Source organism: Alligator mississippiensis, chromosome 13, assembly GCF_030867095.1.
Source record: "Alligator mississippiensis isolate rAllMis1 chromosome 13, rAllMis1, whole genome shotgun sequence".
Lineage (NCBI taxonomy): Eukaryota > Metazoa > Chordata > Crocodylia > Alligatoridae > Alligator > Alligator mississippiensis.
In genome coordinates this window covers 25,938,667-25,964,853 of record NC_081836.1, presented here as the reverse complement: position 1 = coordinate 25,964,853, position 26,187 = coordinate 25,938,667, and the positions used below count along the sequence as shown (strand labels likewise).

The 26,187-nt window shown below is 46.0% G+C and overlaps 1 protein-coding gene and 1 long non-coding RNA gene across 2 annotated transcripts in view; one reads left to right on the top strand and one right to left on the bottom strand.

The window, feature by feature from the left end:
* Window positions 1-26,187, bottom strand: part of DNAAF8 (dynein axonemal assembly factor 8) — a 209,555-nt gene that overhangs the window by 111,248 nt on the left and 72,120 nt on the right. Inside the window, exons 12-13 of the mRNA XM_059716730.1 lie at window positions 24,096-24,251; window positions 14,720-14,914 (exon numbers count right to left, since the gene is read on the bottom strand). Of these exons, the coding sequence (XP_059572713.1) occupies window positions 14,720-14,914; window positions 24,096-24,251 (351 nt within the window). The remainder of the gene's footprint in view (window positions 1-14,719; window positions 14,915-24,095; window positions 24,252-26,187) is intronic.
* LOC109284515 (uncharacterized) lies at window positions 4,476-9,038 on the top strand. Its single transcript, XR_002091997.2, has 3 exons — window positions 4,476-4,862; window positions 7,111-7,168; window positions 8,937-9,038. It is a non-coding gene; the product is annotated as an uncharacterized LOC109284515 (long non-coding RNA).

The window sequence follows — 26,187 nt, the reverse complement described above, 5'->3', positions numbered from 1 at the left end:
GTGAATGCACATTCCAATAAAGTTACATTTGTTTTTGTTTCCATTTTAACCAAATAATATAGCCCTAAGCCCCTAGCTTGTTAGTAAAGCTTCTAGTTTCTCCTTAACTGGAGAAAAATACATATTATGTTATACATGATAATGTGCTGTCCCACCTGCACCCCATTTTCAAAATCCTAGATCTGCTCATGCTTGATTTCCTATCACTATGCTGAAACTGCCTATGTAGAACTAGGTGCAGCTTAAATATACCATCTTACATACCACCTCTGAATTCCTCCTGGTATCTTAGGGAAAGAAGAAAAAAATTCTTGCCATGTTCGGGCACATGGAGCCACTCAGAAGTTGTAAAATGGGAGACTCCAACCTCCAATAATCAGCTGAATTCCCCCTATATAGGAATGATCTGTGCTGATACAAGGCACCATGGTTATCTCCTATGCTAACTGCCTTTATCTACTGCCACAAAGGATAGTGTCAAGAGAAAAGTGAGTATGGTAGAGTGATTTCCACTTACCATGAGGTTCTACTATGCTGTGAAAGCTACAGAAGCCCCAAAGCTCAGCCTAAAAAATCAGATCACCAAAACCATTTCCAAGACTTCTGCATCTTTCACCAGACCAATCAGATCCTGTGTCAGGAAGCAATCCATAATTCTCTGGAGGTTGGGGTGCCCATAATTCCCTAGTTGGCTGTATTATTTGTTTTTCTTTATAATTATTGACCTTCTAATTACTCTTCAGGAGATATTTTGATTTCTGTGATCTGAAAGGACTGAAGAAAGACTAGCTTCTACTAGTGGTGTTCAACCTTTCAGCCCTGTGGACAAAATAGGTGGCACTGAGCCAACCTGTGAGCTGGATCCCACATGCTGATGCCTGGCCTGATCCTGCAAATTGGATTTGGCTGCATGCTGGCTTGACCCAACGCACTGGATCTGGCCATGAAGTGACTGTGCACATGAATCCCACCACAGACTAGTGATTTGGCACAGAGGGCCATATCATCCAGCCCACAGGGCTCCCTGCTGGCTGGAAATTTGGCAGCAGGGGAGCAACAATTAATGCTGCCACTGCTTTCCTCCTACCAAATTTCTGGACCAGTGGAGAGTCCCATGAGTCAGATGAAATGGTTCCATGAGCTGGATCTGGTCTGAAGGCTGGAGGTTGAGCACCACTAGTTTATGTCATCGCAAGGATTGAAAACAGACATTATTAAAAAAAAAATAATTAAAAAGAAACCTGGAGCCACTCTTTTTTTTCAGATGATATTACCAAAAGGAAGCCAGGCACAGTATTGAGGAGAGATTTCACAGCAAATGTGTTGTAAAATATTGAGCAGAAACAAGAAGAAGCACATAGCAAAGAAATTTGGATACTGCATTTCACTAGAGCCTGTGTGTTGCTATAACATGGTTTGCTAGGCCAGTGCTTTTCAACCGGTGTACCACAGCACACCAGTGTGCCACAAAGAGCTCCCTGGTGTGCTGCAAGAATTTTGGAATGAGAAGAAAGTTCTCCAGCCACCTAGAACTAACGAATAAACTGTGTTGATTAAATATTCACAGAAGACTCATGCATGTGTTGGCTGTACGGGAGAGAGAGAACCAGCCGAGCAGAAGGAAATTCATCTACTGTGCATGTGCTGGCTGTGGAGGATGCACAGTTTGTGAGCCTCTGAACAGCTTTGCCATGGAATTTTGCCGTGGCAGTGAGCTACAATGAGCTCATAAGTATGGGAATAGGAAATGCCTGAACAGGTGTACCATGAAAAATTTTTATTAATATAAGTGTGCCTTGGGCTGGAAAAGGTTGGGGAACACTGTTTTAGCCATTGCACAAAAGACAATCAGATCCAACCATTCCCCTTGCATCCAATATATTCTCTTTGCTGTTGAATTACCAAGAGTCTTAAAGTAGAAAATAGGATCAATTAGTGGGAGTGGATGGGGTGAGATGGAATTTTTTAAGGCTGTAGCAGAGTGCCCTCCAAGGGTGGCCATGGAGCTCCTGGAGTCCTTTCAGCACTTACCCACTCCGGTCTCTGTGGGTAGTGCTCTCTGTGGGACTAAGTCACACTTCCATTCACCAACCAAACCTTGATGTATTGACTTCTATATAAGGGAGGCTGCCCCAGGGACCAGAGTAGGTTCCTCATCTATCTTTGCCCTGGGTCACAAGTTCCCTGATCCCTTTCATCTCTGGCTGTGGACACTCTTTGACCTTTGGCCTGTCCCTTGCGAGTACCTGGCCCCACTTTGGGCCAGTTGTGATCTACAGGCTGGAAGGGACAGGCCAAAGGTCAGACAGTGGCCACAGAGAGAGACGAAAGAGATCAGGGAACTTGGGTGAGGGCTGAAAGGACTCCAGGGGCTTCACAGCCATCTCTGGAGGGCACCCTGCTACAGCTGCGTATTGGCTGGGAAAGTGGTCCATAAAGAGAGCAGAACCATGGGTGAGCAAGGGTTGGCAGCAGAGGGACTGATCCCACAGTGTCTCACTGGCCCAAGGTGGGGGCAGGGCCTGGGGGGGGAGGGGCAAAGGCTGACGACAGCCACAGCATGAGACTGCTGGAGCTAGGGAGTCTGGAGATCTCAACTGGCCCAAAGTGGGGCCAGATACTTGGAAGAGACAGGCCAATGGTCAGAGAGTGGCCAAAGCCAGAGATGAAGGGGATCAGGGAACTTGTGGCTCAGGACATAGATGGACGAGGCAGTACCATCCATGGTGAGGAGGGTCTGAGAAATGAAGGCTGAGTGTGGAGGAGAGACCCTGAGGGCAAGCACTGAGGTTTGGACACAAATGCAGGGACTACGAGAGAGCTTGTGGGGTGCAGGAGAGGATATCCAGAATGGACAGCCTTAGAGAACTGCATAGAGCACACCCAAGAAGCCCAGAAGAGAAAGGGAATCTCTTGGTCCTGGATAAGACTGGAAACGGCACCCCCCTGGGCTGGTTAGTGTGGTGGGGCTACTTGTGGTGAGGTAGTAGCCTCATAAAACGTTGCGTGTAGCCACCCCAGGGAAAGGCAAGTATGGGGCACCTGAAAACCCCAGCTACCACTGCCCTGTGAATTACATCATGGAGGAGAAAGGCTAAAGGACCACACCATAACAGAAAAGGAGATTTGGGAAACCCCAGAGAGAAGAGCCAAAGTGGGGAGGTATGTGACAGGATTCTTGGCAGGCACATGCCACTTTAAGAGAGGCAGCCTGAAAAGCAGCCTGCAGGTGGCAAGGGGAGCTAATGAGAGCCTCACCTGATTAGGAGGGGGCTGGGCTTAGACAAGATATAAGCCCAGACCCTGAGTTGAGTAGGAAGTAAGATCCTGGAGGCTGCTGTAGGAACATCTCTTAAGCAGGATGGCTGTACGCCTGGAATGCTAATGTGGAGAATATAGGCAGCAGCAGTTTAAAGGTTTGGGAAGGGACTAAAGAGTTGGAGGTGATCCTCAGGGGCCCAGTAGGGAGTGTAAGAGCCCAGAGACCGTAGGACCAGCAAGTCCAGGAGCCAGAGAGTAACTGAGTGAGGGACCAAGAGTTCCAGGAACCAGAATGGCTGAGTGAGGGACCAGGGGGTCCAGGAGCTGGACAGCAGCTGAGTGAGGGACCAGGGGGCCTGAAAGCCCAGAGGAGGCTGAGTATGTGGAGTGAAAATCATTGAGTGATGACATCTGCAAAGCACAAGGTGTGGGGTAGGGGTGGATGGAGCCACACAATTAGCCGATAAGGCAATGACTAGAAACCTGGTGAACATTAGAATGACAGCAGAGTGGAAGCCCTGGGAAAGCCTCTTTTATATAAAAGCAAATACATCAAGACATGGCAGACAAATGAAGGGGTGACTGCCCAAAGAAACCAGAGTGGGTAAGGGCTGAAGGGACTCCAGGGGTTTCAGTCACCCCTAGGGGGAATCTTGCTACAAAGATAAACATATAAACTAGTGAAGATTTCCAAGCCCTAGCAGGATTTGCAGAAGGGCACATCTCCAGCTATTCTTATCAGCTAAGGCCCTTGGTGTTTTCCAGCAAAATGACAATTGCCCAGGCCCTTCTTTCTATGGAAAAACAGATACTCAAATACCCCGTAAGAAATCACTGGCTTTCTCTCTAGGAGAAATCCAGCTTCTCCATATCAACAAGATGAAGAGCAGGACAAACTGAATACCTCAGCTCATCTTCAGGTTTGGGTCAAGATGAGAGGCAGAAGCATTGACCAGAGACATGACAAGAAAGTTCTACGCCATGATTAATAGTGAGCAAGATTGATTCTCGAGGTGCCTGATAACAAAAATAGGGATGTGAAAGGGTAAATGAGTAATCATTTAACCAGTAAGTGCAGTGATAGTTTACTGGTTATCCTTTAGCTCAGAGCTGATGCAGTCTGGCAGGGAAGTGGGGAAGGGAACCTGCGCAGTGTCCCAGAAGGCAGTAGGGCAAGCAGGCAGGAGGGATGGATGGGGAGGGATGGGGTGCACTAGTACCCATAGCCCAGTGTTTCTCAGCCTGTGGGTTGCAACCCAAAAGTGGGTTGCAAGAATATACGAAAGGGTCACAAACAAACTTTTTGAGCCCAGAGTGTGTGTGAGAATAGCAGGCCCAGCAGGGGGCAGAGTAGCAGCCCCAGCAGGGGGCATGTAGTCAAAGCACATCTGAGGGTGCCTGAGGCCAATTTTGGGCCAGAGGCTGGATGCGGCCCAACTAAAGAGACCGTAGAGTAATAGTGAATCTGGATGACATCTATGAGGCATGGGACACAGCGTAAGGGAAGGCTGAGAGTTGTGTATTTGGCCCTTGTCATCGTGGCAATAAATTGGGCAGCTTCCTGCATTTTCCATCTATTTTGATACATCAAGGCGTGGCAGGTGAGTGAGAGGCGACTGCCCTACACAGGTGGGTGGGCCAATGTTGTAACCAGCCTCATGATGGCCCCTGTTACAATTAACAAAAAGGATTCTTCTTTAAAGGAGAAAAATGTGGGAAACCATGGCTTTTCCCTTGAAGGCTGTCAGAGTTCCAGCCTGCAAAGGGCTGCTTGGGGCCTCCTATGCCGCCCGCCCCAGGGCTGGGACCTGGGGGCAGGGAACAGTGGGTTGGAGTGAGTGGCACTGGGTTGGGACTGGCCATGGATGTTTACAAATGGGTCCTGGTACAAAAAAGGTTGAGAACCACTGCCATAGCCTAAAAGGAAAACAGGGAGCAACCTAATGACTCATCAATTAATCAATTAGCTGCTCATTCACAGGTGCTCCCTCCCTCCCAGCACAGGGCTTCACCTGGGCTATGTTGTCTGGTTGGGCTTGCCTCCTCCCCCTCCCCACAGCCAAAGGGCCCAAGGAGCTGGGAGGCTCCAAGCAGCAGCTGTGTGGGAGCTGCTGTGTTATCATGTAATTATTTAACTGATATAATTAGAGAAGGTTAAATGAATATTTTTTAATGATATATACATCCCTAAGCAGAAACATGTCTCCACCACATCAAAGTTGCAAGCCTTGGGAGGATTAGTTACACTACTGTCCCAGGCAAAGGAGACATTAGCTCAGGGGTGGGCAAAATGCAGCTTGCAGGCTGCATCCGGCCCACCAGGTCATTCTGTCTGGCCTGCAGGGCCCCTAAAAATTTAGAAAATTAATATTTATCTGCCCCTGGCTGCCTGTCAAAGACGACAGGAGCCTGGGGCAGTAGGACCCAAGGGGAGACCTCTGGCAGGATCAAGCAGCTGGAGAAGCAGGTCCAGCCTGCCCCCCCTGCCCCCCACCCCAAGCCCCAGCTGGAAACCTCTACCTAGCTGGGGCTTCTCAAGGCTTCTGGCATGGGGCTGTTCCTGTCTCCTTGCGCAGAGGGAAATACAGATAAGAAAGTGGGGGGGGGGTGGAAGCAGGGGAGGACCATGGGTGATCGTCCCAGTCCTCAGGGCCAGGCAGGCCAACCCTGCAGTCCCAGTGCTGCAGCTGGGAACCACATGGTGCTGGCCAGCAGACGGGGGTGGGGGGCCAGGCTAATGGCTGCAGTAGGGGGGGGAAGGGGCAGCAAGTGGGTACACAGAGCACAGCGACAGCTGTTTAGGAGCACAGGACCCACACAAGTGAACAGGAGCCAGCAGTGGCAGGGCCCAGAGCAGGGCAGCAGGAGCATGGCATGGGGGCTATGGAGCCTGGCTGCGCTGGTCAAGCAGGGAGAGGAGGGAGCCCACCCGGCTCCATAGAGCCTGCCTGGGCTTGCAAGAGCACTGGCGGGGGCTCTGCCTGCTGCAGGGGAGGAGGGGGGCAGGCTGTGGGCAAACTCTCCCCCTCCACAAGCCACAGCCCTCCTTAGCCACCCTCCCTCACACACTCACAGACCCCCACAAAACCCATAACCACCCACAGCCCACACATGCACACCTATCCATCCCCCCACACATACCCTCCCCTACACACCCATAAACCTATATCCACCCTCCCACCCACACCCTTCCCACAATATACAAGAGTAAGGCTTCATTTTAAGCTATTATACTATCATCTCTATGTACATTACACAAACACATGTAAATCAGGACAACATTTTTTTTAAATGAAATTAATGAATGTTGTAGTCCGTTTCATTTTTAGAATATAATTTGTATATTTCTGGTTCAGAGATGGCAAACCCCTTTGTTGAAAGGAGTAATTCCAGGGGGCAAGGGGAGGGACTTCCGGTGGCAAAGGTCAGAGTTAGGGGGCGGGACTTCCACTTCCAAGATAGTCATCAGGGGGTGGGGCACCTGTTAAGAGGACCCATGCGGCCCTTGATGGCTTGCCAAATCTTGTCAAGTGGCCCTCCACCTGAAATAATTGCCTACCCCTACATTAACCCCAGATATACCTAAGCCATGGGGACTGAGAGTATCTGTAGCATCAGAGGAACTGCTAATCCCACACACATTGAAGCCATGTGCACAGACACTTACTGATATAAATGCCTGGTGCATGTCCTATGTAGTTTATTAAACTGAAGAACCAAGATTAGGCTGCAAGGGCCCCTAAGTGTTTTCCCATCACTTCCCCCACCCTGCTGCTATTCAGTCCAGCCCATTCAATACAGCATCCTTTGAGAGATTTATCTTGACACTAACATCGATTTATTTTATAGAGCTCCTTCTCCCCATCATTCCAAAGGTGCTTGCTGCTTAACTGAGAATTGCAAATGTGTAAGTACATTGTGGTATCAGCCTAGGGCAGCAGAAGTCTTTGAGGCTGCAGTTGAGGATGGCTAGGATGAGGCTGTATCTTACTTTTTGTTTTTCCCCTCCAAAGCAAAGGAACATTTGCTTTTACTGTAGGGGGAGGAAAGACTGTCTTTCTGGTTCTTAACCCCTGCATATCATGACAAGAACTAGCTGTCTATCCCACTCCACCCTCCTAAGCAAATATCCACCCCCACATCCAGTACTGTTGGATAACAACATTGGATTGATGGTCCTCCTGAACTGATCACCTGTGGAACATTTAATGATATACTGAATTAAATTAAGGCTGCTAGGTTTGGTGAATGAAGCACTGCAGCATCCTGGGGCAATTCACATGTCTCCAAGCTTTTGTTTTAGTCTCTGTGCAGTCAGAGAGACATTACTGCAATTGTTTGTATTTGGTTCCCCTGCTGAAGGTTAGCATTTCAACTAAAAATGCTAGTGGCAGACTGAAGTCCTGGTCCAAATGATTTCAATGGAAAAACTCCCATTGATTTCATTGGAGCCAGGCTATAAGCAAATTTTATTTAATTTTTTTACTGAAAACTAGGTTTCTGGAACATATTCATGTGATGACTTTTTATAAATCTGCAATTACACATCCATTTATACAGCCACATAATTACTGTATGAAGCTCAGGATGTATGAATCATCCATAAGGTAGGTGAGTCATACACATGTGGACTCAGCACTTGATGGTGATGATGTAAGGTGTACGTAAGTACTGTAGCCAAAGCACTGCAGTATGAATTCATCAGACTCTGCAGGGAGGCCTGATATCTGGGAGTCTGCCCTACTGGTACAAATTCAGGAAGGGACAGGATATCAGGAAGGACAGGCAAATCAAGGAGACAAGGCACTACTGATGAACTGGAATAAACCTCTTCTGTTAGGACTTCAGTCTGCTTTGAAAGAGGCAGTGCCTTGGCCTTGGAGTCAAGTACCATCAAGGCTGGGAGCATGCCAAGCTGTGAGCATTCCCCAATCTTGGAGAGGCAAAACACTCAGAAATGCTGCTATTGGTATCTATTCTGTTAGATGTGTACCAATGTACAATCCTAATGCTAAGTCTGACTGCTTGGCAATGAACCCTTGAAGATTTGGCATCAGTTGCAGTAGAAATTTCAGAGGCCAACATAGCACCAAGGCACATGCCATGATTAAAAGCTCAAGGCAACACAGGGATGCAGATCCTACAGGCAGCCCAGCCACAGAGTGACCCAAGGTTTCTCAAGCAGCAATCATATTCATACACGAGCATGACTGCATCTAAAGTGTGGCTTGAAGCTACCAGTTTGCTTCTTAGGGTATAGACACACGTACATCTGGAGCAGTTTCAAAAGCAGAGCTGCTGCTCAGGAGAGTACAGCAGCTGTTATGTTCTAACAATTGCATATGGACAGGCCAGAAACAATAAAAATGTAGCAAAATTGTTGTAACTTTAACTGGGGATGAAACAATGCTAAAGCTGAAGCTGTTTTGCTACATTTGTATCATTCCCAGCTTCATACAATGTAACAGCTGTTGTGCTGTTGGAGCAAAGGTCATCTTTTCAAACAGCTCTCAATGTCCCTGGGTACATACCCACAAGTAGCATGAAAAGGAGGGACAGTGAAAGCACATGCAGAAGTAAAACAATAACCTGGCTGAACTATCGGCATCAATGAGATACTGAGCCAAGAGCACAGCCTTACGTAATATGATGTATATTTGTTTCATGAACAACAGGTGAAAGTCAGCATCCATACAGCCAAGAACCTGAGGAAGATTAGGAAAAGTTGGAACTGTGCAAGATGAAATGCGGATGTGACAACAGTTACAGTTGTGATAGTAAAGGAAATGGTAATAAAAGGCAAAAGAAGTATTAAGTCCATTCATTAGGGGTGGGGGCTTCATGCTTATTGGTTAGACTGGGGTGGGCAAAATACAGCCTGCAGGCCACATCCGGCCTGCCAGGCACATAGATTGTAGGGCACCACGGGTCAGGTGAATTGTGTCCTGCCAAGCCCTTCCAATCCCCAACGTACCCTATTATGCTTGGATCCCATTCTTTTGTGCAGAAGGGCCCTGCCTAGCCAGCAGCAGCTTCTGAGCAGGGCTCCTGCTGCAGCTCTTCATAGGAACCTGCTTGGCTTCCTGTTAGTCAACTCACTCGGGGCAGCAGGTAGGGAAGCGGAGGGGCTGGTGGGAGTGCAGAGTGGAGTTGCAGCAGGGTGGAAGCATGGAGCCTGCGCCCAGGGGGTCAGTGGGAGTGTGGCAGTGGGAGGGTGGGGGGCAGAGCACATCCTCTATTGCTGGGGCTCTGCACCATGTGCTGTGCGCCTGCAGCTCCAGCATTCTCAGCAGGGGAAGCTCCATACTGGAACCTGCTGCCTTTCCCGCCCCTGCTGCACAGGTCTCCGCACTCTGCCAGGAGTGGAAGGAGCCCTGCCCCCTGCTTCCCCACGGAGTCCAGCATGGGGCTTCCCTGCTGTAAGTGTAGGAGCTGCAGGTGCACCACACTGAGCCCCTGTGATAGAGGCAGTTGGGCAGGCTGTACTCCTTGCCCCCAGTGCAGTGCTGGCTGCCTCTATCACAGAGGCTCTGCACCACCCGCCTGCAGGTCTTTCATTCACAGCGGGGAAGCCCCACACTGGACTCTGCGGGGAAGCAGGGGGCGGGGCTCCCTCCATTCCCATTGGGGAAGGCAGCCAGCTCTGGTGCGGGGTTCCCCCACTGCAAGTGTGGGAGCTGCAGGCACACAGACGCGGAGCCCTGGCAATAGAGGCAGCCAGGCAGGCTGTGCTCACCCTCGTGTACAGCGCTGGCCAGAGCTGTGCCCCACCGGGTGCAGGCACCAGGCACGAGCACCCTGACCTCCATGCCTGCTGCTGCTGCTGGGGGGAGTGTGTGGGGGGTGCCTACACCCCACCCTCTCACACCCACACCCTGTCCCCACAACTCCCCCCGACGTATATGTACACCGCAACATACCCTATGCCTCCTACACAGCCACAACCTCTCACAACTCCCCCACACACTCCCACCCCCCATACATACCTCCCCACCCCCAGCCACACACCACCATACCACACAATATAAAAGACTGACATCTTATTTTTGAGTTATTATGCAATCCCTTACATATACAGTACAAAATCACAAGTCACAACAAATGCATTTCGTAATAAAATTAAAAATATATTATAGTAGGTTTTTGTCTTCTAGTGTATGATTTTTTTTTCTTGTGCTAAGATTGCAACCCCCTACTCCCAAAATGAGTACATGGGATGGGGAGGTGGGGTGGGACTTGCAGTGGCAAAGGTCAGGGGTTACGGGACAGGACTTCTGGTCCCAATGTTGCAACCAGGAGGTGGGGCAACTGTCAAGGGATGGGGCTACTTATGAAACCTCCAAAAGCTCACCAAAACTTGTTAAGTGCCCTCCACCCAAAATAATCACACACCGTTGGCTTAAACAATGTAACAGCATATTTTACTAATATCTCTAATCCAATTTTATATGTTGCACATGACGGGTCTTCTGCCCCTTCATCTACTTCAACCACTTCTCTTGAGAGACTTCCTGGAAGATGACAGAGCTCATTCAGAATTTTCATGCCAAGAAATCAGGGAGTGGTTCCTCACCCTTCATGACCTTTTGAGACTGAGTGGAATTCTGTTTCTCTCTCTGAGTCTAAATGGCATATTTTTAGGTGTATAAGTATAAAAACTGCCACTTATACAGAAGTAGCCATTCTATTTCCCTGAGAGTGGGGATGTATAAGTGTGCACATGCACAAAGCCATACACAGTAGGCTACACAGTGTGCACCAGTTGTGGAGGTGTACCAGTGTCTAAGACACATAAGTAGGGACCTACCAAATTAGCACTTTCATGGATTCCATGAAATATGGAATTGCCTGCAAAATCTGAGCAATGCCCGTGAAGTCCAAAAAATCCATGGGAAAAAATACATAAATAACTTATCAAGCACTGTGGCAGCTTGCTGGGAAGTGGGCTGCCTGCTTGAAGGGATGCCAGCAAGATGGCTGCTGACCCTGCCCCTCACAATTGACAGGTTGCAAGGGCTGCCTGTCATGTGGCCCTGCCTCTCTTCACCAATTGGCCAGTCAGTGGTGAGGGGCAGGGCCACATGACAGGCAGTCCTTGCAGCCAATCCATGGCAAGGGATGGGGCCACTAGGCCCCTCAGTCAATCAGAGGCATGGGTGGGGGGGAAGGCGCACCACACTCCGTCTGAAAATGTTTGTCTGGGACCATGTTCTGCCCATAAAACAGAATAGGCAGCCTCTCTGAATTAGGTAGGTCCCTACACATATGTGTAGGGAGCCATAAACCCATGACTAGTAGGTGTTAGACTGTGGAGGGAACAGAAGGATGCAGCTCTTCTATTTTTTACCCACATTAAATGAGTCATTACACCTCTTGCCAAAGAAGCCCCCCAAATTGTAGGCTCCCCTCACCCAAAGAAGGTTTAAACCTGCATCTCTCTGACTTCCCAGTACAGTAGTCTAACCACCGAGCCCCAGATCAAGCATCATCATGAGCCTTCTTTGGCACTCCTTTTGAAACTGGCCTTCTCCTTTGGGCAGTCAAGGGAGGAAGTTGGGGGGGAGAGTAAACCAGAGGGTGTGGGCTCAGTAAAATGGTTGAGACTTTAGAAGGGAGTAGGCCCTGGGTCCTAGCCAGTCTTGCTCCTGGTGGGGCAGAACCTTCTCCAATACTCTACTCTCCACTCATTTTGGATAATGAGGAAGGAATAGGCTGGGGAAAGAAGCAATTAAGATGAAGATGAAAATCCATCTCCTCAGAACCCCTAAATGTTAACATGAAGCAGCATTTGGTTTTATAGCATATTAAAATTAAGACTATCTCTTTCTGCTGACAAGGAGCATTCTAATTAATAACCTCTCAAGGATTATGTCACTCCTAACCTAACCTGGGGTTGTAATGGTTCCTTTGTGAATTTGTTCTTCATATTTAAAGTGCAATATTGCAGATCAATAGATGGTATGTATGGCCACAGTAGAAGTACTCACAGCGTGGGGCTGGCAGATTCCAATGAATCTGCAAAATTCTGCTAAATACCTTGTCACAAGGACATGAGAAAGGAAAGGAAAGGAAGCCTTAATGGAAAATTTCAAAGTAAGATACAAAGGTAAAGTGATCTAATCTGGGGCTCAACATTTGCTGAAAAACAACTTGGCCAAATGACTGAAAGCAAAATACTGTCTCTCTCTCTGACAAACAGTTTGTTTAAGATTCACTGTGATTACTGCTGATGATTGCTTATAATGGGGCATAAATCTAGGCTGTGCTGAAGCAATCTTATATTTTCACCCTATTTCTCCTTCTCCCAAATCCTGTGGATTCATTAGTTTAATCCACCCTTTGTATCTTGTTGTTTAGACTGCAAACTCTTTGGAGTTGAAACTGGCATTTACTTTTTGTGTGTTCAGTGTTTAGAGCGCTCAATTCTAGTTGTATCTCTTGGTCCCTCACAATATAAAAGAAAGTAAGAGGGATTCATGCCCCTGTACCCAATTAAAGCAAATTTGATTATTATATGTAGAGGTTATGCAAGTATAATTTTATTAACATAAGGACAGATTCCCAGCTGGTGGCAACTGGCATAGCTCCAATGTAGTTAACAGAGTAATCTGGTGGCAGCTGAGAATCTGGCCTGTTGTCTTGTTTGGAGGTACCAACTTTGTTTTAACTGAAAGAGATGCATGTCCAGGATGTGATGTGGTCTTTGTGTAACTGAGGACTTGGTCCAGGGAGGTGCTAAGCACTCAAAACTCAGAAGGGAATTTGGCTGTTAATCTAATTTCATTTCTTCAAAACAGGTGAAGCTGATATCCTTCACATAGGAAATGTAGTTGCTGCCTGACTGTTCAGTTTCTGAAGATTTATAATTCCCTTAACAGAGAGCAGGCATAAAAGCTCTGCTTGTTTTAAATTAAACCTAATTCTATACCTTACAAATATGTACCATATCTTTTGCAAATATGTTGGGCTGCTTTACACCACTTGCCAGGAGTTAAAGGTTACACTAGCTGCACGTCAGTGAGAAATAAATACCCATTTTCATTCAAAGATGTTGGACAACCTATAAGAAAAACTGAAGATGTAAAGTTAAGACCTACATTTTCAACATCGTTATTGACACTGAGAAACGTTAACCCTTGAATCTAATTACAATTATGTAATCACTGTCATATCGCCTCAGTTTCAAAAGCTGTTCAATTTAGTTACAAAAGAATACTGCAGTGTCCATTAATTCTTGGGATGGTGCACTGGTACTTATATTGAGCTAAGAATGAAGAAGAAACAACCTGACTGACTTCCACTGTTGCTACAGGAATGGAGTAAGTGGGATATTCATGCAGAAGAAAAGGCAAATAGCATGTAGTTGTACTGAGCAGGAGTAGCTGGAGGTAATGTATATAGGCAGGGAAGAAAAAATATACCTGCTGGTGGCCCCTGCTACTTATTAAGGAAAAAGGACATTGCTTCCAGTGCAGAACTCTTTTGTTGGAAGGTCTGTAGGTGTCATCGCTGGACCTCTCTCAGCCTTCTACCTAGCTCTCAAGAAATACAGACAGGTACATTCTGACTACCTGCTGTGGAGAAACTCTTGAGGTCCAGCAAATCTGTCCTACAGAAGACATAATATAGCTCAGAGTATATCTCAGTTTGAATGCAGCTATGACAATTTGCATTTAGGTCAAATAGGCAGTTCAGTATTTCCAGTCCTAAATAAGGTCAGAAGCTTTCGAATAAAAAGACTTGCCCTGTAAACCAGAAATGCACAAACTCTTTTAACAGTTCAACTATTTGCAAGACTGACACAGCCTGCCAAGAATGAAGAGGTTAACTTTTTTGCCACTTATGGATCATTAGGTACATCCCTGCTTAGCATGAAGTTAAAGTCCTTTCATATTTAGCCTATTCTGATACAACCTTATAGGAATTGATCCTAAGAGATATTCTGAATTTTTAACCCTCACTGATCTCAATGGGCATTTGACACATGCTTGTGCCGCAGTGCTGGGCATTTTTTAAAGCTGAGACACACTGCGCTGCATTGTGTGCAGTTGTGTAAGTGGTGAAATATGCATCAGCACTGAGAAAATGGTGGTGGCGCACTTTTGAACTAAAACTCATCGAAGGTGTTCTCGTTCAAAAACGCACTGCCACCATTTTCTGCGCACTGACGTGCATTTCGCTGCTTATACAACTGCACGCAACACAGCACAGTGTGTGTCAGCTTGTATGTGGAGCAGACATGATTAATCGAGTCTGCTTCGATGCACTGGATCTCCAGCATGTTGGGGCATGAAAATGTATGTGTATAAATGCCCAATAAGACACAGCAGGGCACAGCACCTGTTAAATGCAGGTCCTAAAACCCTCACCCAGACCAAAAGAAAAGAACCTTACTGGATAAAGGACAACTTTTTTTGGATCTGTTCACGGTAGCACGTTAATGGTTCATATGTGGTACCTTAGGGTCAGGGTTAATGGTAGAAACACAGCTGAGTCGAACAGTAGGAATTTCAGGAAGGAGTGAATATGGCTGGTTCTGGAGGCAATTGGTCAGTTCTGCTTCCCACCAGATAACATCTGGAAGCCATGTATGTGATAGAAAAGTGGAAATCTGCTGGTAAAAAATGGATGTTCCTCCAAGGTCTTCCTTTGCCTGCAAACAGTCAAAGACATATGGTTAAAAGCCTGGTCTTAATATTAGGGTGCAAAAAAACTGCAAACTCTTTTTATAAGACAGCTGTATTATGCATGTCACATAATAGGAAGGAAGTGGGAGATGAAGGGAAATTAACAAAATGCCTGATGCAGAGCAGCACCAATCCTGGTACTTAGTTGGCCATTCTCCCATCACCTGCCAAAATCAGCATAACCTCTTCTCTGATTCCATGCTTATTTTTTGGCCAGCTTTGTTTGTCTCTAGTTCAGTTCTTTACAGTCCAACTGAGTGGAAAGCAGGTACATGTGTGCTGCACTGAGGACTAACATGGAGAAGGGACCTGAAATTCTTCACTACTGTAAAGAAGGGAGGAATTTGCTGACTCCTTGTGAATAAGGGTGAGAAGTGTGCAGATACCCAAAATACTGGGAGCTGGGTGCAATGGATACTATGCACCAGTTATTTTATTACTGGACATTACAGCTAATTGAGGTTTGTTGTTAACTGCCTTGTCACTGTCCATAATTGAGCTTTATAGCAAAGCAAACTGACCATTTCAGCAGTTCTGGCCAAAAGGCATCTTTGTTACTCTCATCAGCTTTCTATAGCCAAGGGTGACCAGTATGTTTCATTTAGCCAAATGGCATTCTGCTTGTCCTGCTGCCCAGGGAATGACTGTATCGTATAAATCTTTTAGGAAGGTGCAGTTCTTTTAATTATAACCAGCTTCAGCTTTTTAGAAGCCAAGGGGAAACCATTTCATTAATGGGACCATAAATCAGACAAATACTGTATAATATCATTTGAAAAGCCTTTCACAAGGACATTGTACATGCCTGAATAACCTTATTCATTTGATTTTTAAGAAACATGCCTATTAAAAACTACGGCTCATTCCTCATTCCACAGTTGTGAGTCACAAATACCTATCTTTTCATTTCCTCTCCAAACCCACTTGTTCCCTCTACTTTAATCCCTAGTTGTTAAGGACCATCAGACAGAAGACTTTTCCCAGCCAGAGAGTTGGCTTCTCTGTAACATCTGTTCAGCTATCTTCAAATTAAAGCCCAAGTGGTAAAAGTCTCAGACAAAAATCCTGAGCTCATCCTGTGACAGGTACTGCATGGATGTTGTTTACAATAACTGGCAAAATTGTGTGTTGTTAACCAGTCTAGAAGATAATCAAGTTGCTTTGTTTGGTGGTACCCTTCTTAATTGGGAACACAATTTAGCCTCTTAGGGCACCTATATATATCTCTCCCTAAGAAGGGGTACCTCTTAGGGGGAGAAGCGGGGGAGATGTTTTAACTAGAGCAGCTTTTGGGAGTGTTTTAATTTAAAAAGCCCACAGTGTCTCATGTATTCAGCATCCCTCTTTTCAAAATGGCGGTAGGGGTGCTTTAACTAAATTAACTTGTTGAATGAGCTTTAGTTAAAGTGCCCCTGCCACCGTTTTGAGAAATGGGGACCCTGAATACATGAGACATTGCAGCGTCCCGATCAGAACTCTGCAGCAGACTCAATTGATCGATTCTGCGCCGATGCATTCTAATCAGAACGTGCTGGAGCACAGGTAAAAGTGCCTTTAGAGAACACATGCCACAAACATCAGATTCTATTAGACTTGCATATAAATGCAGCTTGTTTATCAGCATGTCACAATTACATAAAATAAACATAAGATCATTTGTTCTGACAGCAACTCAAGCAACCAAAACCATGTTGGGAATGTTTAAATTTGCCTCATTTCACTTACTTGCTTGGAGAGGCGGAAAAGACTAGCATATAAGAGGCTACTCAAGCTTACAAGAGTGGGGAGAAAACACTGAAGATCTGCTTGATTTATGGAAATAGATTTTTTAAAAAAGCAATGTTGTCATGGCTGAGTGATCAAAAGGTTGACCTGCCTAGGACAGCAGTTCCTTCCCTGAGGAGCCCATTATTATATTTTTTATTAAAAAACTGTTAGACCTTGGGTTGGAGAAATAAAATATGACAACAAAAAAGATGTGCAGCTGACAATGAAATGCCCTGTAAACCGAAAGCAGATGACTCAGGGGACTGGAATAGAGTGTTTAATTTCTAGGGTGCTCAGCCCAACTTAGTGGTGACTGAAAATCATTAAGCACATTGTTTCAGCCCAGTTCTCAGTGGTCAAATGGCCATCAACCCATTGGAAACAATGGTTGTTTATTACTATGAGAAAAGCTACCTCCACTGGATTGATAGCCTCATTGACAATCAGTCCACAGGACCAAGAACTGTAAGGGCCAATGGCCCTCCCAACCCTCTATATCAGGGGCAGGCAATTATTTTGGGCAGAGGGCTGCTTACTGGGTTTTGGCAAGCCATCGAGGGCCGTGAGACAGGCAGCCCAGGGCAGATAAATATTAAATTTATCCAGGCAGAAGAAGAAACGCTGAGTTATTGTGGTGGGCAACTCAACCCTGAGAGGCACAGAAGGGCCGATCTGCTGACCAGATCCCATGATGAGAGAGGTCTCCTGCATGCCTGGAGCTAAGATCAGTGACATCACTGCAAGGATTCCTAATCTCATCAAGCCCTCCAGCTACTACCCCATGGTCCTTGACCATGTGGGCACTAATGATGTGGCTGGGAGTATTCTTGACCGCATCATGAAGGACTTCCATGAGCTGGGGGTCAGTCTCAGAAAGTCAGGGGCACAGGTGGTATTCTCCTCCATCCTTCCAGTTGGCAGCTGCCAAAGGTGCCAGGATGCCTGCATCAGGGAAGTCAACCAGCAGCTCCAGAGATGGTGTATTCAGGAAGGATTTGGATTCTACAACCATAGCCAACAGTTCCAGGGAGAAGGCTTCCTAGGATAGGACAATCTTCATATCTCTCCTACAGGTAAGTATCTGTTCTCCTACAGGTTGGCTGATCTCCTCCGAAGAGTTTTAAACTAGGTTTGGCGGGGGACAGGGAACCAGTGGTTGATGAGAACCCAGGGTTGGAAAGCCACAATCAAGGCACCAGACCTAACCAGGTAAGCACTAAGGGGAATACATGCCATCAAGGCAAAGGGACACCAAGAGCACCCACTGAGGGGCTAAAATGTCTTTACACAAATGCCAGGAGTTCACACTCCTACTTGCTAGCACACAGTATGACCTAGTCGGTTAAACTGAAACACGGTGGGATTCTATGTACGACTGGGCGGTAGGCATTGAGGGGTACATGTTGTATAGACAAGACAGAGTAGGGAGAAAAGGTGGGGGTGTAGCTCTCTATGTTAAGGAGCAGTACACATCTTCCGTCATCAAGGCAGGAGTGGAGGAGGGGAATACCAAGGCATTGTGGGTCAGGATCCAGGGGGGGCCAGAGGAAAAGGACTTGGTAGTGGGGGTCTACTACAGACCTCCTCACCAGGATGATGAGCTAGATGAGGTATTCTCCAAGCAGCTCTCAGATGCCATACAGGTGAGGAAGGCAGTGGTCATGGGGGACCTAAATTACCCGGACATCAGCTGGGAGGAACAGGCAGCCAAAACAAGCCGCTCAAGGAGGTTCTTACACTGTCTGCAGGACCTCCACCTAACCCAGATGGTGTCCAGTCCCACCAGGGGTAGCGCCTTGCTAGGCCTGGTCTTAGCAATAGGGGATGATCTTGTGCGGGACCTGCGGGTACACAGTAACCTTGGAGATAGTGACCATCACTTGGTAGAGTTCACTATCCAGCAAAGAGTGGGAAAAATATCCAGTGAAGCCAAAGTGTTAGACTTAAGAAGGGCCAAACTTTAGTAAACTTAGAAGCTAGTTAGTGAGATGGCAGAACTCAAGAGCATCGAGCAGATGGGGGTCCAGGAGGGTTGGAGGTTTCTCAAGGGAATGATCCTTGGAGCGTAAAAGGAGTCTATCCCCTTATGCAGGAAAGGGTGTAAGGGGATAAAAAAGCCCCCTTGGCTAAACAGGGAGCTTCAGGAAAGACTGGGGGAAAAGAAAGAGATGTATAGGCAGTGGAAGCAGGGGGCAGCCACCAAGGAGGCATACACCACCCTGGCACGCAATTGCAGAGAGTTAGTTCGGCAGGCCAAGGCAGGACTGGAGTTTAGGCTGGCTACAACAATTAAAGACAATAAAAAGTCCTTCTACAGATGCATAGAGAGCAAAAAGAAAGTGCAGACCAGCATAGGGCCCCTGCAGGACAAATCAGGTCTATTGGTGGTTGACAGAGAAAAAGGCAGAGCTCTTCAATGAGTTCTTTGCTTCAGTATTCCTTAATACTGACTAAGACAATTCCCCCACCTTGAGCATAGACAGATGTCCAAAAGGCACCAGACCACCAAAGGTTAGTGCTGACTTAGTTAAAGATCACTTGGAAGGGCTGGATGGATACAAGTCAGATGGTACAGATGACCTCCATCCACAGGTGCTGAAGGAATTGGCCAGTGTCATTGCCGAGCCGCTGGGATTGCTGTTTGAGCGCTCATGGTGCTCCGGCCAGGTCCCTGAGGACTGGAAGAAGGCCCGCATAGTGCCCATTTTTTAAGAAGGGGAGAAAGGATGAGTCAGGTAACTTTAGGCCAGTTAGTCTTACCTCTATCCCTGGGAAAATACTAGAAAAAATCATCAAAGAGCGTATTTGTGAAGGCCTAGCAGGAGAAACGATGCTGAAAGGAAATCAGCACGGTTTCGTCAAAGGTAGATCCTACCTGACAAACGTTATAGCCTTTTATGAACAACTCACACACTGCCTTGACACAGGAGCTGAGGCTGATGTCATCTAAATGGATTTTAGGAAGGCCTTCGACAGTTTTGCATCCTATTCTCATAGGGAAGCTAACAGGCTTCTGGAGTGGATGCCTACACAGTCAGGTGGGTGGCTAACTGGCTTAGGGACCGCACCCAGAGAGTGGCGGCGGACAGGTCATTCTCGGCCTGGAAGGAGGTGGGGAGTGCGATCCCGCAGGGTTCAGTCCCTGGACTGGTGTTATTTAATATCTTCATCAGCGATTTGGACGAGGGTGTGGTGAGCACCCTCCCCAAGGTCGCAGATGATATCAAGTTATGGGGCAAAGTTAATACACCAGAAGGCAGGGAGCAGATACAGGCCAACCTGGACAGGTTAGATCAATGGGCAGAACGAAATAGGATGCAATTCAACAAAGATAAATGTAAGGTACACCACCTAGGAAGGAGGAATCCCCAGCATACCTACAGGTTGGGGGATACCCTCCTCAGCAGCTCAGAGACTGAGAGAGATCTTGGAGTCATAGTTGACTCCAAGATGAACATGAGCCAGCAGTGTAACGAGGCCACCAACAAAGCCAATCACACCTTGTCATGTATTAGCAGATGCATGACCAACAGATTGAGGGAGGTGATGGTCCCCCTCTATGCAGCATTAGTCAGGCCACAGTTAGAGTACTGTGTCCAGTTTTGGGCACTGCACTTCAAGAGGGACACGGAGAATCTGGAGAGGGTTCACAGAAGGGCCACTTGTATGATTAGTGGTCTCCATGAAAGACTCTACAAGGAAAGGTTGAGAGATCTGGATCTCTTCAGCCTTTACAAAAGACGGCTGAGGGGTGACCTTGTTCCTTGGCCTATAAGTTTCTCAGGGGAGGACAGCAGGGAATTAGGGATGTGCTGTTTACCAGAGCACCCCAGGGAGTAACTAGGAATAATGGGTGCAGACTAGTGGAAAGTAGATTAAGGTTAGACATTAGGAAGAAATTTTTTTACAGTAAGGGTGGCCAGAGTCTGCAATGGGCTTCCAAGAGAGGTGGTGCTATCACCTAACTTGGAGGTCTTCAAGAGGAGGCTTGGCAATCACCTGGCTGGGGTCGTTTGACCTTGGTCCTCTTTCCTGCCAGGGCCAGGGGGTCGGACATGATGATCCATTAGGTCCCTTCTGAACTCTATAATCTATGAATCCATCATTTTCTAAATTTTTTAGGGGCCCTGCAGGCCAGATAGAATGGCCTGGCGGGCCGCATCTGGCCCCCTGGCCACATTTTTCCCACCCCTGCTCTATATGGTTCCCTCATTCCAAGGTCAAGATTATGAATAGGGTAAAGTGAGGGAAGTTAATACTAGTTCAGTAGATAAGAGAGGTCCCCAGCTTCTAGATTGCTTATGAAAGGCAATCCACTGCCTCTCAGAAGCACTATTTTAATGATACAATTTTAAAAGAAAGGAAAACCTCACAGACCACTGTGCCTAGTGCTTCATGAATCTGGCACTCTAATACTACAGTGACCAATATAAGAGAGAGATCCATAGAAAGACAAGCATTTACTCTCTCGTAACTCATGGGCATTAACTTGTATCTGTCTTCCACAGTAAACAACAAATGCAGATGTATCAAGCTAAGAACACTACATTGTCAAACTATCAGGGTGCAATCAGCTAATGTTAACCCTGACATTGCTTGTCCTTTCATATTTCATTTAAAAGAAATTTAATTTGTATTTTGCTAGAATCTTGCAACCAAGAACTTCAACAGCAACTACTGGGATCCAAGTTTTTTTCCCTGGATGCTCATTTCACATACAAATTATGCTAAACCCTTATAACTGATTTTTATTGTGCTCAGAAGAAAGAACCAGAATAGAAACTGTTAATGGCTACAAGAGAGAAATATTGTTATCTTATACTGCCAGGTAAAATACTGTACATTAGCACCACCACAAGAGACTGGTGACTCTAATAAAATCTGTTGGCTTTCTCTCCAGCAATAGCCAATACTGCTAAGGAGGAGAATCAGAGAGACAGCAGCTAGTTCCTTTTGTTTTCTTTGCCTTGGCTGTGGCTGACATTTCTGAAAGACTTTTGTGGCTCCCATCAGCTTACATCACTGACTGAAGAAGGAACAGCAGCTGTATAAATGCCTCAAGAAAACAAGAAAAACAAAGGTCATTGTGTTGAGCCCCAGCTCAAGTCTGGGATCGTGCCCGGTATGCAAAGGCCAATAAAGATACCGGGGTGAAAGTACAAAGAAGGTTTATTGCTAGCAATAAAAGGTGCAAGCGGAATAATTCACATAACAAGCACACCAGATCACTATTTCTAAGCATCTTTTATACAGGAGTTTTCAATGCCTTTGCAAGCGTGCTTGTTTAATGATTGGTTATAAGTGAGTGACGCAAGAAGTTCTTTACTGAGCATGTCTCTATACCTGTGTTTTAGCCATGTATCTCATTTACATACATATGTGTTTCATTAGCATACTTCTTCCCCACCTAGGGGTGTGACTTTTAGTATTTTAATGAGCCCTTTAACTCAGTACTCTGTTTCTTCTTTTGTTTTCAAGCCTCCTTTATCTAGGACTGTCTCCTCCTTATCATTGCAGATGGGCATTTTTCACATAGCATTCTCTTCTGCTTCGTCTTCGAGTAGAGGTTTCTAGGTCACTCCTTACAATTGTTGTTGGAAAGGCATATTATGGAACCTCTGAAAGGAAACACCAGTTGCACAGAGCCCTACTTTAAGGAGCACAGACCAAATGGCTCATGTGTTCACTTCTGTACATATTAGCTCACCTGGGTACCAACAGCAGTGTGTGTAGGCAAACAGAGTGGTAGGGCTGCTCTGTGATTTATTTCAGAGATGAAAAACTCTGTACAGTGCGTTCAGCCAACCTATGATAAAGTAAACCTCTATCCTGCCCCCACCAAATGTTGGGAATAGCCTGGGCCTGTAGCCTGCAAAGTTTATTCAATTACATGACACCAGTTGGGCATATTGAGTTTGCTCAATGTTAAATAATTTTGATGCTCTGGTCAGCCCTGGACTGTGGCTGGACTGAAGTGACCCTCTAGAGACCAGCTCCATGGGTGGGTTTCCAAGTAAGTGGATGTGGGGCAGTTAAGTTTCTTCCCCAAGGCCTTTGTTCCAAAGAAATTACCTTGGTTCCAGTTGGCCTGCAGCAAAAATAATTGTGACGCCCTTAATCCAGTCTAGCAGGCTGCCTGCCCTCTGCAGTCCTGCTGCTCCTCCCCACAAATGCCGAAGCATCAGCAGGAGAGTTGCTTACTGTTTCTTTTGTAGTGTTTTAATCATGACATTAGTTGTCAGCATCAATCACCTATTTGAGGGAGCATTCCAGTCACAGCTGTCACAATCCAAGCTTTATGATACATCATGGGAAATTTAATCTTTAGTACTCACAGACAGTCAGCTGCGGATGTGGAGCATTCACTGAAGCTAAGCAGAGAAAACTGAAAAGTAGGTCTAAATCAGGTTTGTACTTTCCCATCCCTTTGATCCTGTGATGTGCCTGGTTGCTGTAAGTTAAAACAGCTGGAGGCTGCTCTAAGCTGTACTGGTTGCTAATGGCCCCAAGGGATCACTCCATCAGCCAAGGATTGCCAGGATCTGGTCACAGCTTCTCTTCCCTGACCACACCAGCAGCCTATAAATGAGGTTGCACGGAAGGTGCCACTGTGACACTTAATCATTTCTTGGGGCTGAAGGGATTCATTCACCAGTGGCTATCCACACACTCTTTGAAGCTGTTTTGTGCTGCCAAACAGTCACCAATTTGGCAAGGGCCAGGAACAGTGTCTCAGAAATTATTTTATGTAGAATGTTTGGTCAAACAAGTGGCCATCAAAAGATATCATGTACACTGCAACACACTGCAGCTGCAAGTTTCCTAGATGCTCCTGGGTACATCATTCAGTCAGAGTTGAGGACTATGTTAACACTTGATTTTGAACTGACAAAGAACAGAACCCACATCCTGGACTCTAAGTCTTGTGAAATTAACAGCAAGAAAATATCCCCTCCCTCTAGCTGTACTTTCTCATAATCAAAATACAAAAGCAGAAACATAATACATGTTATGTTAAAGTTTTCCCTCTTTGACCATTATCCATAAATTTTCACTCTGTGTGGCGACAGCCACCAAAGATATATGGAGCAGTTAATGAGCAGAAAAGAGACAAAAGGCCTTTGACATATGGGGCTGGATCCTCATCTGTGCTGCATCTGAATTCAGCATAGCAGGAAAGCCAAGCGGGCAGTTACTGAAAGTCACTTTGATTCTCCCACAGTCTTGCTCTGACAGCTCCCACTTTAATTCAGAGCAGCCTAAGGGCTATTCTAAATTACACTGGCTTCAAGTGGTCTCAAGGTTAGTCAAATATAGCCAGTACATCCCAGCTCAAATGCAATAACTCCAGCACATGTGCATGGCATTTCTGCTACTCACTTTGTGCTTCTGGATCTTGATGCAGTTCTGAGCTGGAGATTTGTCAGGTGGAATTAGGCAAGCATACAGTGCTAATCCATCCTCTCGCCAGATCTGCTGCAGCCCCAGCACCTGGAATGGAGCTTTGATCCCACCATTCAGTTTCAAGGAAGGTATCTGTAAATTTATATGAATAGATGCCTTCATTTTATACACAGTTATATTTACAGAAGTCTGCTTCGAGGAATGAATATAACCCTTTGCCCACATTGTGACTTCTGAATGAAGACAGCCTGTGCAGTATAACCCTGGGAGCACTCCAGCTTGATTGGTGAAACTGTCAAGATTTAGGCAGTAGTAATTTTATAAAAATCAAATTAAAAAGGAATAACATGTAGGTTTTAGTAGGTCATGGGATTTATTTTCCCAATAAGGCTTCCCATAACCTCCAAGCTCCACGTTTAGCCAGCTATGAGAGGGGGAGAAAGAGAGACTTGCAACTCATATTACTTCCCTAGCCAGCAAGAAATGAGAACAAAGAGTCCCTGTCAACATCTCCCTGCGCGTTCGTTGCTACAGCAGCACTGTATGCTGCTTTTATTAATGATAATAAGATCAATACAATCTCTGTTAAAAATCAATGCTAAGTGATTATGCCATTATAAGAAGTCAGGGCAGGGTTCTTTAATAAGCCTTCATGTTCCTCATTACTGATCAGTTATAGCCACAAGCACATCAGTCACCTTCGTTTTATTTAGGCTGAAGCTGGATGTTTAGATAGGCTTTATGTTTTGTGGGGAAAAGGAATATTCTTTTTTTTTAATGTACAGATCTAATTTGAAATAAGGATACAAAGTGACTTATGCTAGCCCTAAAATGAACACTAGGAACCATGCATCATGAATATCAATATATTTCCAGTAAAATGCTTTGGATACATAAACCTCTAACTGGCCAAGACAAAAACCATAAGACTCATAAAGTCACACTCAGATGTGGTACATTTGGTACAAGGCTAGCATGAGAGACATTGTTATTCCTGGATAACCCTGACAGGGAGTAGAAAAAGGCAGTATCAGTGGGCAGAAGCAGTAGGATACCCAAAAACCTGGAGAGGAGGGAGAACAGGCAAAAAAGAGAGCACAGTACAGAAAAGATTGGGAGAAGAAGTTACAAAAACCCACAAAAGGGAGGGACAGCTAGTGCAAGGTCAGGACCCCTCATGCCTCATAAAAGATGAGAAATTGGGTTAACTTCTGACTTATGGAGCTGCAATTCTTTTTGGGAGGCTCTGCTATCACTTAAACCTTGTTTCTTTGGTTTATGGCCCTATCAGGGTGTCTAGATATTTTAATAACCCTGCTATGTATTCTACTCTGGACTTGAAACTATTTTCAATAAAAGAATTAAGGGGTGCCTGTAGATGTGTGAGGACACTGCTCTGACACGCTGTAATTACAACATATTAGAGTAGACAAGATTAATCAAGTCTGCTGGAGCATGCTCCATCAGCCTCCATGTCTTGTGTATTCAGTGTCCCTGTGCTTCAAAATGGCAGCAGGGGTGCTTTAACTAAAGCTCATCAAATAAGCTTTAGTTAAAGCGTGCCCACCAGCATTTTGAAGCATGGAACACTGAATACATGAGACACTGTGGGCTCTTCGAGCTGATCTAATTAAAGTACCCCACCCCTGGAGCATGTATAAAGACCCCCTAAAATTCCCTCTCCATATAGGGCTTGGAGACATTTGTGCAGGTCAGTGACATCACTGTGAACAACACAACCTGACACTGTCTTGAACACTAAGGACTAAATTCTATTTCCCCTTCATGCACCAAAGCGGCACTTACGTGGCTGCATAACTACAATTTTTGGCACTTATGCAAATTTTGGATTCTACTTCCATTTAGAGCAGAACAGGCTCACAAAAGTATAACTGCCAGAAGTAAGGTGGTAACCTCCTGCACTTTCTAGTCCAGAGTTTAGTGGTTAGGGCACTTGCACAAAAAGCAGAAGACCCAGGTTCTGGGTCCCTCTCATTCTGAGCCTGCATCGCCTCCTTCCCAGAAAAATGGCAAAACCATGAGGCCATGGGCTCAGCAAGGACCAAAG